We start from the raw sequence: 13514 nt of genomic DNA, 5'->3' as shown, positions 1-13514 counted from the left end.
CATAGAAATTAACTCTTTAGCTGGTGTAAATAGCTGCAGCTCCACTGGGGATCAGGCCATGCCACTAACAGAGCCTATTGCAGGCAGGGCTGACAACCAGCCACCTTTCACCAAAGTCATACAAATCACAAGAGCCCCCGAAGATCTATACTGAAAAAACAGTAGGTGGGAAAATAGGAATGGCCACAAGACAGCACAGAACAAAATGGGCCAAGTTTATCCCCCCAGGGGGATTCCACTGAAGCAAGTAGAGAAAGGCCAGGGATGAATTTGGCACAATGGTCTTTGCATGGATTTTTCAAAGTCAAGGTCAAGTTGCAAAGCATTTCCCAGGCACATCCATCCTGCTAAACCACGGATTGACAGAACCCGTGGTATCACACTGCTCATTTTCCAGAAGCATAACCAGGACAAGCAACTTGAGCATTTTCAACAAATAGGGCTATACAACATGTTGAGCCATTTTCCCCACCAACAGCTAAGATCTGCACACACTCTTCAGGGTCACGCTCAGAGTTCAAAATTAACGGTTAGCCCAGGCCACTAATCCAATCACCACACTATATACAAGTAATCAATCCTGAAATACTAAGTCCAAGTACAGTAACAGCAGAGAAAGTGGGAATAAAAGGAATGAGGCTGTGACAATGACATGTTTCATTGCTGTGACCCAAATGAGGACAGCGCTGGCTTCATTCACAAGATTGGCCAAAAATATTTAATCCAAATTCAGCAGTCAAAACATGGAATATTCTGAATTATGTATTTATTTATTGATTCATATTGCACCTCTTGCAACCTTCAAATGCTTTAGACAATTTTAAACTTTACACCTATAGATATCACCCCCAAAATGCAGCTGCCATTCTGTATACAAGAATTTTAGGACCAGGCAGTAAAGACATAGTCTGCACCCACTTAAACAGGAGCAGGAATTTAAGGAGGTAGATGAAAATTATTCAAATTAGAACTTGAGTCAGGACCTTATTTTCCATAACATCTGAGATGGCACCCCTTCAGGCACACACCAACTCCCCTTCCCCACCACCACACTAGAGTATCACACTTGTCCTCCTGAGTCAGCAATAAAGCAATTTGCTGAACCATCACCACCACTTCCTGCTTGGCTGTCTTTGGGGGGGGGGTCTCCCATCCATGTATTGCCTATGTCTAACTCTGCTTATCTTAGGAGAGGTCACAAATGCTATGTGGTATAGCTACATGAATGGGTAAATGCAGTTAGGGAAGAAAGTCAATGGGTTTTACAACCTATCATACGAAAAATATTGACTCTGGCCATGGGCACATCCATCCATCATTTAACTATGATCCCACGCAATATAAAAGGCTCACCCCCGATGAGAAGGCCACACACTCAGTTGCCTGAAAGCCACCAAACAAGTGACATTTATTAAGTGGCTCTTTGCAGAAAACAAGCTGCTTTCAGTGCATTTAATTACATTCACAAACAGCTCGACCCGCCAGTGCAAGACTCTACTTGGAAAGATGTCAGGAAGGGGGGGGGGGAGGGAGGAGGGAGACTGGGAAGGAGGAAGAGAGAAAAAAGATATTCTCACACACACCCGCATCACTATGGGCAAATCTCCATGCAGCATATTGACCCGAGTATTCATTCTGATCCCAGACAAAATAAAATTGTACCTTCTGAGGCAAATGAGGCATAAACAGGGATGTCAGAACGGTACGGTGTACAAGACAGCGCAGTGCAAGGGGAGAGGGAAAAGAAACCATTTATCTAAGCAGGCATGAGGTGAAATCAGACCCTGTGTCAGACCTTGGCTCTCAGGCATCCTTTCACAACTGGCCACAGAGTGGCATTACAGCTCCATTTCACCCTGCAGGATGCCTGGTTAAGAGAGCAAGGAAAGGCAGGTAAAAGAAACGCTGCCTCAGCTTGGACCACCTTAACCCTAAACACTACTTCACTGGGGTGAGAATGCTGCCCCAAATCCTCATCAAGACGGTAAATAAGAAGCGGAGGGGATTATATTTCTCTCCAAAGAGAAACTGGGTCAAGACAGCTCATTTCCAAGGCCACAGAGACAGCAAAAAAGAACAACATAGAGGGGCTCCACTCAGTCTTAGGGCAAGGGGAGGAAAGTTGGTGTCTGTGTCAAAAACATTTACAAGGCATCTCTGACATCAGGTCACATTTGTGGGGAGGGGATAGATAAGGCTGCCTAGGAATAAGTAGTGATGCATGGAAGCTCCATGAAAAGTATGTAAAATTAGATGTGCTTCTTTCCTTCACACCAAGATAAAAATCAAGACAGAAAAAACTACATCCTCCATCCTCTTTAAAAATGAAGGCAAAAGCCGAAGTTCATCCCAGATCTAACTCCACTGCCTTTAGCAGAGTTGCACTAAGAATAAATTTGGCCCCAAACCTTGAAAGCTCTTGGGTGGCCCTCTGCCTGCACACAACATGCTTCTACAGCAAAAAACAGCCTGGGAGACCGAAGATGGTGAATTCTGCTACACAGCAACACAGACAGGATGGTTCAACTGCAACAATAAAATCGTCCACTAATGCATGGTGTGTTTGGGGTGGGGGCAGCTTGTTTGGGGCTAAGTGTTGATTCACTCCCCCCCCCCCCCCCCCGTGCTCTCAAAATGGCTGTCATTCTATGGCAGGCAGTGCAATGTCATTGGCTCGGTCACTGATCTACAATTATTAAGATTCTCAGGCAAAACCAAGAGAGAATAAATGAAAACTGAGAGGTATATATGTGGAGGGAAGGCACTGATTTTTATACCCAGTTTTGCAACAAGGGCTGGGTGGGAAGGGAAAGCACAGAACCCTCTCTGAAGCTGTGATACATCTCTAATGGGCTGGAGGCTCAGAGACCTCTCTTTGGCTTGCAGGCCTTGAATAATTAAATGCAGTTTCCTCCAACCTTCTTTTCCCTGCTGTGCATGACGGGCTGCAAAATGGTTTACCATTACCTTGGGAAAGGGCTTCTTGTTCCCCTGTAGAGCCCCTGCCAGAACACAGGCCTTATGCTCCCCAGTGGAAGTGCAGGTGCATTATTTAATTGTTTTTTTCCCCTACCAAGCACAAGAAATATGTTATCAGCAGTGAATACTCAAGTATATGACTCTAATTTATAAGGCTACATCAGATATGAGGAAATGGTACTTTGGCTCCTCCTGGCTCTACTGAGTTCATTATAGAGCAGTAAAAGAGGCTCAGCCACACATAGCCCAGAATTTGGCTGAACATTCAACACACGATAAAATTGTATATTAGGTGCTCTGCTTAGCTTCTTCCTCACTTTTTTATTCCTCCTTAGTCTCTGTTTTACAGCTGCAAAAAAACCACCACCTAACTAGGAACAGGGGACTTTATCTCTTCCTGTCACTGCACCAAGCCCCTAACAAGGTGACCATTTGACCATTCTGAAGAGATCTACGTAAAGCTTATGAATCTGAGGACCTAGCTACTAGACTCTCATCAATTCAGAGGGAGCGTTATAAGTGAGACAGCTTTATAAATCACCTGGAGCATAGCAGCTGACACCAGCTGCTCGGAGGAGTAGGAATGGAGACTCTAGACTCCTTGTACCAGGCTTCGGTGTATAAAAAATGCCCCCGGGTAAGAAACGAAGTCTGATTTCAAAGCGGATCGGTGTCTTGCTATGGAAGGAGTGTTCTGGGGGCCAGTTCTGCAGTGTGTTGAAATGAGTCCATATTTATAAAGAGAATAAATTTCCTCATTTGTCACTTGAGTGGAGATGGATTCACACTCTCTCCCAATTCCTTCCACCAATTTAACAGTTTAAGGGGTAAATCTGTTTGTGTGAGGGAAGGCCAAGGAACTAAGGAAGCTAGTACTGACGACACTTCTATTTATCAACAAGTGAGGTATGCGGAGGCAGCCACAGTGCGAACCCGCGCCAGGCCTGCCGCATTGTGGAGTGTCAGCTCTGAACTGGGGGATGTTGGGGACTGAGAGGGCCAGTTAGTTCCTGCCAGAGCTCACATCTGGGGGGACCTTCAAGATGATCGCTGGCCGATACTGACTCAGCACTCTCCCCTTATGGCTTGGATTCCCTGGGTAATCTTGAGCAGGCACCGTTGTACAGCCAAATGGTCTCCTCGCTTAGCACTACACACAGCCCTTCCTTCTACGTACCAGCCTGGCGCACCCAAGCATGCTAGTGCCTGAAACCACGTGCAGCTCATTGTAACAGGAGCTTCTAACACAGCTGAAACATTATACGTTGCCTGATGCAACAGAACCCCCTTCCCACTAACCTTACCCATTTCTTCGGCAATATGTTGACATGGTCCCACCTACCTGCCCTCCAACTGTCAATACAAAACACGAAAAGCAGACAGAGAACTTTATCTAGCCAATTTATAGGCAACCCCGAGGCTTGATTCTCCAGCCCTTAGTCATGGAAATAACCCTTACTAGAGTGAGTAATCCCATAGACTTTAAGACTACTCACATGAGTAACTATTAGTCACATGGATAAGAAACTCCAAGTCTTTAGGGCATTTGATTTGTGTTCTCCCCCACCCCCAGCATAAATTGCAATTATATTTCTAACCACAGTGATTTTTGCTCTGATGCACAGTGTAATCTCACTAATTTGCACTTCATTTCGCTGCACACCTCATCATTTGCACATGGAAACAGTGGTCTCCCATTCTCATCCCCCCACACACTCCCACCACTTCTTAGAAATATAAGCCTTCTCTTAACAGCTAAGACTTCATTACTTTTACAAAATTTACTGCGGAACATTCACTAGCATGCTGTGAAGGCTCATAAATAAATTAGAGATAGACAGTCCTCGGCAGGTAAATTAACGTGCATTTTGAAATGCATTATCCTTGGTTCTCTATCATGCTTGTTCATTTACTTGCTAATTGGCAAAACCTGGTAGTTCACAATGGACAACCCCGCACCCCGCCCCAAAAAATCATCCATGTGGCAGGGGACAGTAAGACAGACCCTGATTTCAACAGCACCAATGTAAATCTGAAGTCACCAATTTCAGCGGTGTCACTGCAGATTGCACTGCTGCTAGTGAGAGGGGAATCTAGCCCACAGAAAGTAGAGTTTGACTCCTTATCTGAAAAGATATAGATACGGTAGAACTCCATTACAGCCAGTTAATAAAAGTCAACGGAAGCTGAGGGCTCCCCAAAATTCTCCCCCTGAACTCCTACATGAGAAATCTGACAGACCTTGAGAAACATCCGCACTAGAAATGCATTGGGCCCCATCCATCCTCGGTTTAATTCCATTCACTTTGCTGGAGTTACAAATGCATTTGGCTCATTACATATACACAAATTCCACTCTGTTTTGGCTGCAGTGCCCAAGGCTTTATCATAGTCAGCTACATGTCATTGAAGGTTTTATATCCCCATTAAGTGCCCAGGCCAACAATTTGATTGCTGACATAGGGCATTACCATGCAGAAGAGCCAGGATCAGGCCTCATCCCTCACTCCCTTCAATCCCCAGCTCAGTTGATGCTGGGAACTTCAGAGTCTCCCACAGGAGACAGTCCAGCATGCATTGGTCTTTTGTGCCCCCATTAGCTCATTGAGAAGCAGCTTTAGAGGAAGCTGCTTACACTCCTAATTGCAGGAAAGGATCCAGGGTTTGCAATGGAGTGCATGACAGGATATGGAAACCACATACCACACAATGTTTCTCTGGCCTGATTTAGATTCATATGCCTGGGTCTCCTGCCCTGCATCCCAACACCGCCCCCCCCCAGCACTTCACTCCAACCACTCTGGCTACAACATACTGATACACGTATCTGGAAGTGAACATAAACAGGCATCTGAATTACAGACAAAAGAACCAATTCTTCACTCTGGGAAAACGCTCAGTATATTTATCATCTGACTAATATCTTCCAGTCTCGAATGATATCGACCAGCATTAAAAGATTGTTGAAATAAGGACTCACCAAAAGAACAATAGGGAGGTTATCAAAGTTGTTGAGTAATTCTGCCCAAGTGCTTTCCTCAAAACAGTTTAGTGCATTTCCAACTCCATGACCCCATCCCAAAGAAATCTATGCCATTCAGGTTATCAGTGCTGTATAGCCCCTACAACAACAAACCAAAGTGCATATCTCAGAACTCAGGAGCAAATCTACAACAACAAACCACTGCAGACATCAATAGAGGAAACAAATTTGCTAAGGGAATGCATTTTGCTTTCCCAGGGTTCTCAGGAAAGCACATATTTAAATGTTCTGACAAGTGTGCTTCCTAGCAGAGTATTTAATTCAAGTACTTCTTGTTTGAGAATGAGTTTTAAAAAAATTCTATCCTACTTGGCTATTTCTTCAACTTAAACACAATGCGGTTGTCCATCGTACATGTACAGTGTTATACTGTAAATATAAACTCCAGCACTAGACCCTCAAGGGCGCTCTGCTGACATTTGAAGCCCCAAAGCCAATAGACTTGCTTGAGGATAAACTCCCAGGTTCCCATTTAGCCTGCAGCTGACCTTCTTCATTGGAATTTTAAGGGAGTTTTGCACAGAAACAACAGTTTCCTCAGAATGTAGCCTCTGGATTAGGCCTAGTTTTGTACTCAGAGGGATGAATTCTACCCTCCAGAGCTCAGGAGGGTCCCTGCTGATTTAAGTGGGAACCTCACACACTCAAGACCAGAACTAAGTCCTTAACAATTAAAACAAACAACTACAAAACAAAAACTTTTCCAGGGCTGAAAGAAGCAAGCCAGGGGCACCATGATGAAGGGGGTTCACATAAGCAGGGCACATGGTGCATTTAACCCATTGGCGATAAACAAGAAATGCCCCTCATTATCATATTGCCCATGAGTGACCCATACTGGGGGACGCTTAGCAGCACAGAGGGAACGGTCTTCCTGGCTTCCTCTCTGCCAGAAGGAATGTGGCTGTGGCAAAGAACATTTTAAAGTGGTAGAGAGGGGGAACAGAACTGAGAAAATGAAGAACATAGAGGATCATTAAGAGAAAAAACTGGGCCTTATTAGTGAGGGATCCTGCAGAATGAGCTTAAACACTGAGTCAGGTCAGAAACGACACGCATGCCAACTGACATAGTTCCCATAGTGGCTTCACTGTCAGGAACAAGGGCTCACATGCAGCTGTTTCAAACATGAGCCCTGAGCAAGGGATGTTTGGGGAAAGGCCAGGAGGGGGAGAGAAAGAAAAGGAGATTTCAAACATCGGAGAGAAATATAGCAAATGAATGCTTGTTTTGGACTCAGTCTGTCTGGGTCCTTCTCCAACAGCACTCTGCACAGTGCGTGAAAGCCTCACAAACAGGCCAGTTCTGTGGAGACCCCAGTAGGTCGTACCTCAGGCAGGCACAGTTTCTCACAGGGGCAGGTGGACATGCTGGACATTAGTCATTCACCGGTGGCAGACGACCCTGCTCTGCAGGCTGTTGCAGAGGAAGAGCAGAGCAATGGTCCCATTTCCTCCCCGCTCCCTTTCTAGTGAATGGCACCAGAGGCTCTTACAGCTCTGCTCAAGGGTGAGAAGAGGCTTTCCTCTCCATCCTGTGCTGTATCACAATGCAAGGGCCAACAAAATCAGGTCTTAATGGAGGTTATGTGCCTCACAACACCCCAAGAGGATCATTACCTCTGTTTTCTGAATGGGGAACTGAAGCACATCAGGAGGTTAATGCCCAAACTTACCAAAATGGCCAGTTTTGAGGCAACCTAAAAACCTCTGGAACACCTGCAGCTTCCATTGACCTCAGATGGAGCTCTCAGTGCTCCAGATAACGAGGCCTGTGGTGTCTCAAATTAAACATCTCAAAATAGATATATATCACTGCCCACTTTTGACTGCTGCCCAAGTTCATAGAGAAACGACGGTGGCAGGGCCAACAAATGAGCCCACCTCTCTGAATCCCAGCCCCTCAACTAAAAAGCCATCCCTCCTCTCCTCTGATAGTACATCTTGTTATTTGTTTGGATATCCCAGCAAGAGACTTTAGCAGCCACGTCTCACCATGGGGTGGGGGGGTGTAAAATGGTTCCAAACACACATGCTGTCCTACAAGAAAAAAAATGGGTCACTGCTCTCTAGCCAATGGCAACTTTCCTTCAAGTCCAAGTGATAAATGGCAGGTTCACGGAGCGAGGCGGGGGCTTGCTCTGCTTTCAGGGTGAGGGACTGATAATTTATACATGGGCTATTCTCTAGCAGTTATGCACATGCAATTCCCAACAACAGGAGTTCGGCATGGGCACCAACAGGAGAACAGTCCCCTAAGTGGTCAACATTTATAGAGACTATGCATTTTATATTCCAACAATGATCAGGACAAATCCATCAGGGAAGCATACAGCAGTTGTTGCGCCTTTGCAGGGATCTCACTGCAATCCAGCACCAACTAGCTGATGCCTCCAAGTATTTAAAAGAAAAGAAAAGAAAAAAAAAAACAGCATCAACCAGCAGCCCTTTTTTCCACCAGAGCTATTAATCTCGTTCATGACGTACACATACGTGCCCACCCATAACAAGAAATCAGTTGGTCAAGTGGACACCACCCAACACGCCTGCTTGCATGGATCTGTTTCAATTGGGGATTTTGCTTTCTAAATCTCAATGAGAAATTTCCCTTTGGACAACTGCTGAGCTGAGCCTTCCTTAGCTCAGCATAAGATGATTAAAACCATGTTACCCAGGAGGAGAGAGAATATATGGAACACTGACTATTTACCACAGACAAAACCAGAAACCAATATCCAGAACCACTAGAGACAATTAATGCGATTCCTACTTTCAAAAAATTAACGGTCCCCCCCCCCCCCCCCAAAGGAAAATATTCTAATCATTGCACATGCTGCCCTAGGTCATAATGAAATAGTTCTAGGGAGTCTGCAAAAACAGCCTCATTCTTGAGGACCCGATAAAGGGAGACAACTTAAGCAACTCACATGGAAAACCTCTAAAGATAAGCAGTGTTTCTCATAAAAACTCAATATTGTTCTTTGTTGCTATATGGAAGAGAAAAATGGTTTTTTAATTGGAAGAATATGGCATCCAGTTTCGTTTCAACCAAAGGCATCCTCCAAAATTATACCTGCGTTACAGGTTTAAATTCTTTTCAATTGCTGGACTGGTAAAGGTGCTGGGGGGCTTATAATAAGGGGAACTGCCAGGAGAAGGTGCTTAGTCTGAGTGTAACAGTAACGATCGGGAACAGTTTTCTTCTGTTAAATATTTCTTTCCTTGAGTGACAGATATTACAATCCTGAGAGCTCCAGAGTACCGTACATAAGGCATTACAGTCCACATGTTACAGGGCATTAACCTACTGCCCAGCAATCGTGCCTCATCATCATCCAATACCCACACATGACCTCTTTTTTTCCCCCCAGGTTCAGAAAACAGGTCATAATGAGAATAAAATAACAGCAGTAAGAGGCCAGGCTGAGGTCTCAGTTCCAATACTTTTCTTCTTCAGATGCAGCGTAAACCAGAATTGCTTTCTGCCCTCTGTGAGCAAAGGCACACACACTCACACAACCCCCTTTTAGGGCCAAACCTTCCACTTTATAAAAGCTTATGAACCATATGTTGTCATTGCTGGGCCCAGTTTTGCATTCCTGGCATACATCAAACTCCAACTGATTTCAATGCAGGATTGGGCCCATTCTGGTAACACTGTCATTCTATCGAAGGTGCTAATGAAACATGCCTTATACTAAGCACTGTTTTGCCAGCAGTTTAACACAGCTGGAAAAAAATTGCTGTGAGCTAAAACCTAGCATAGCAGACAGGAGCAAATTTATAATACTTACTTAATCAATTTGGGTGGAAGAGGGAAGCAAGTTTTTTTGTTGTTTTTTTAATAAATTATATTACTCTAGAAACATGTCTCCTGATTTAAGATCCTTGTTTAAACATGTATAATAAAAAAAAACCTAACTGAATTAAAAACTGGTATCTGGAAAGTAATATGGTCTGATACATTCAGAATCTGGGGAGAGGGAATGCAAAAAACACTGTTGAGATCTTGAAGTGTAAGGATCCAATCCTACAAACCTTACTAGTGTGATGAAGGATTAACAACACAATTAGGCCCATTGACTTCAATGGGACTTCTCGCATGAGTAAGAATTACTCACTTGAGTTGTAGTTGCAAGTTCGGGCCCTAAAAATGTGCTATTTATGCAGTGCAGGCATATTCCACACACCCCGGCAACAGACACCTCTCAAGGTTTTATTCTGAGGAACATGTGTGCATGTTTGACAGCCAGATTGACAAAAAGGATCCCAACAGCTCAGTATCAGAGGTCAATAACATGTGGGCTCAGAAGGATGATTACAATGAGCTCCATAACAGCCCTGGAGTCATCTCTATGATGGGGTAGGATGTTAAATAAATAACACAGCAAACTACGCCTTTTAGAACGGAATGCTAGTATAGTAACACAACAGACCAGATTGATTCCAAATAAATAATTCAAATAATTCTGTTAATAAGCTTCCTTTTTAGAAGACCTAAACACATGAGTCTAAACACGCATTCAAAAATATTTTGATCCTTCAGCAAGTTACATTAATTTCAAGAAGTCTTTCATCAAATATTCCCTTAAAAGCATGCGCTAAAAATCAAAATATATATATAAAAAAATCTGATGCTTAAAAACCACAAAAATTGTGACTCAAAGCAACAAATATCCGGGGAGGCAAGCACAAAGTTAAGGGTGACTGCCATTATTAACCCATGTCATTGAGACCTTTCTCCACCTTCAGAAAAGCACAACGTAAGGACACGGTATCAGCCTTTACTCTGAACAGCCTGGCTCTTGTCGTTTTGTGGTACAAACCCTTAACATCTCATAACTTAGATGGTGGCGTCTCAAAACACATTCCAGAAAGGTTTGGGGTGGATTTGCGGAAGGATTTGCAGCTATCACATTGTGGAATGAACAAGTGAGAGCAAAAATTTCCAACTCCAACTGTAAATATAATTCTACATCCTTCCTTTATTACCTTACCCTCCACCCAGAAAATCATATGCTTTCTGATTTTGTCTCACTAGACTAAAATCAATTTGTCTGAGTTCAGGGGAGGCTGGGGGGAGAACATCCTCAGATTGATAGCCTGTGGCTGTGGAACTATCTATTATTAGTTTGTACTAAACTCCACCAGGCACTCCTGGATTGCAGATGCCGGTACTGTGCACCTGTAAACCAGAAAAGCAATCTCTGTTTCTTCCTCTCTCTCTCTCTCTAAATTAACATTTAGATAACTGTATTAAAGAAAAAACCCAAACCTTCAGGCATTGGTGAAGTTTGAGTTTTTCAGCAACTTGCCATCTATTTCGATTTTCCTTACTGGGGGGAGGGGGACGGAAGGATTTCACACCAAAGATTTCAAAAACTTATTATTAGAAGAAAATAAAAATAAGGCTGCCTACAGGAACTGCCTAAAAAGAAGTAACTTGCTGGAGTGTCACCTCCTGATCACCTATCCAGAGCAATCTTTGCTCCTGCATACACGCTCCAGGTAGGCACGCATTTGCAATACCGAGGGGCGTGCAGTGCGATACTCAAAGCCCATCGCTGCTGCTGCTGCTGCTGCTGCCCCCGATCCCTTCGCACGCTGCCTGTATGAGAGAGTTTGCCAGGGAGGAGCTGCAGGTCATTATGTTAATTCAGTTTCACCTGTCCGTCCGAGCACGAGTCCCTCTCTCCCCACACCTCACTTTCGGAGGCGTCTTCCTTGAAACCCGGGGCGCTCCTGTGCCCACGCCACCCGGGCACCGACCCGGGCACCGACCCGCGCCGCTCCTCCACGGGGCAGCGCGGGGAAGGTGCCGGACCCGGGCGCTCGCCAGCCCCCGCTCCCGCGCCTTGCCCGGAGCGAGCGAGGGGCAGGCCCGGGGGGCAGGGTGCCGGCCGGTACTCACGTGTAGTGCTGCGGGAAGCTGTAGCCGTGGGCGGCGGGGGCGGCCAGCAGCAGGAGCAGCAGGAGCGGGCCGAGGGGAGCCGCGCGGCGGGGCTGCGCCGGCATCGCCATGTTGCCATGAAAGATGCAGCGGGGAAGGGCGAGCGGCGGCGGCGAGCAACCTCTGCCCCCTTCCTCCTCCTCCTCCTCCCCCCCCGCTCCCGGGGCGGCCGAGCGCCCCCTCCTCCCCCGCCGCCTGCCCACCCCGCCGCGGGTGCGCTGAGCCGGGCCGTTCTCAGCGGGGCGGCCGGCAGCACTGAGCCCAGCCAAACGGAGCCTTTCCCTCAAATAGGCTGCCGAGGCGCTCAGCCTCCTCCCCCCTCGCCGCTTCTCCCCCCGGCCCCCCCATCGCCGGGCGGCACGCGCCCAGCCCAGCCCCGCCGCCGCGCATGCTCCCCCCAGCCCCGCCGCCGCCGCGCGCCCCGGCCCCGGCCCCGGCCCCGGCCCGGCCCGGCCCGAGCGCCCCGGCCCCGAAAGGGCGCAGCCAGTCCCTGCTCTCCACCTGTGTCCCCCCACCGCACCAAGCCGTGCCCCCGCTGCAACCTCCCCCCAATCCCTCGGTGCATCCACCCCTCCTGTGCCCTCTGCAAACCATCCCCCCCATCCCCCTGCACCAGCCCCTCCATCGTCCCTGTATACCAGCCCCCCACATCCTCCAGTGCATCCACCCTGCCAGTGCCCCCTGCAAACAAGCCCCCAGTCCCTGGGTGCATGCACCCCTCCTGTACCCCTCTGCAAAGTAGCCCCCATCCCTTGGTGCATCCCCCCTCCATCCCCCCTGCAAACCAGCCCCCCGTAATCGAGTGCATCCACCCTGCCTGTGCCAGCTTCTGTGCCTCCCCCTTGTTCACCATCCCTGGTGCATCCACCCTCCCTGTGCCAGCCCCTGTACCCCTCCTGCAAACCAGCCCCCACCCCCAAATGCAGCCTGTCTGTGCCAGCCCCTGTGCCCTCTGGAAACCAGCCCCCACCCCTCCAGTGCATTCACCCTGCCTGTGCCAGCCCTTGTACCCCTACAAGCCAGCTCTGCCATCCCCCTTCTGCCACCACCCTGCCTGAGCCTGCAGCTGTGCCCCTGTAAACCATCTCCATGCTCCATCCATCCTGCCTGTGGCTAGGCTGTGCCTCCTGCAAACCATCCCCCACCCCCGGTGCATTCACCCTGACTGTGCCAGCCCTGGACCCCCTAGAAACCAACCCCACCAGTGTATCCACCCTGCCTGTGCCAGCCCCAGGGCCTTCTGCAAACCACACTTCCTCCCCAGCTGGTGCATCCACCTTGCCTGTGCCATTGCTATGGCCCCTGGAAACCAGCCCCCTACTCCAGCTGGTGCATCCACTTCCGTGCCAATCCCCATGCCAATGCAAATCAGACCCACCTCTCTGCGGCCAGTTACACCTGCTGGGGTGGGGAGAACTGTCCCTATTTGCCCGAGAGAGGAAATGGAGATGATTTAATTTTACCCCACTACAGAAACCCATCTGCTCAAAGATATTTCCTCAGAGGCTAGTGAGGTCTCCTGACTTCTCAAGGGCCTACATTC

The 13514-nt window shown here is 47.4% G+C and overlaps 1 protein-coding gene across 3 annotated transcripts in view; it reads right to left on the bottom strand.

The window, feature by feature from the left end:
- CACNA2D2 (calcium voltage-gated channel auxiliary subunit alpha2delta 2) overlaps positions 1-12101 on the bottom strand; it is a 587011-nt gene extending 574910 nt beyond the window's left edge. For all 3 annotated transcript variants that reach the window (XM_073352554.1, XM_073352555.1, XM_073352560.1), the window contains exon 1: positions 11933-12101. In XM_073352554.1, coding sequence (XP_073208655.1) covers positions 11933-12042 — 110 coding nt within the window. In that variant the 5' untranslated portion in view covers positions 12043-12101. The remainder of the gene's footprint in view (positions 1-11932) is intronic.
- Positions 12102-13514: the final 1413 nt, after the last annotated feature.

This window comes from Lepidochelys kempii, chromosome 7 (genome assembly GCF_965140265.1).
Source record: "Lepidochelys kempii isolate rLepKem1 chromosome 7, rLepKem1.hap2, whole genome shotgun sequence".
Taxonomy (NCBI): Eukaryota; Metazoa; Chordata; order Testudines; family Cheloniidae; genus Lepidochelys; species Lepidochelys kempii.
The sequence above is the reverse complement of the archived record's forward strand: the minus strand, read 5'-3'. Positions and strand labels throughout refer to the sequence as shown.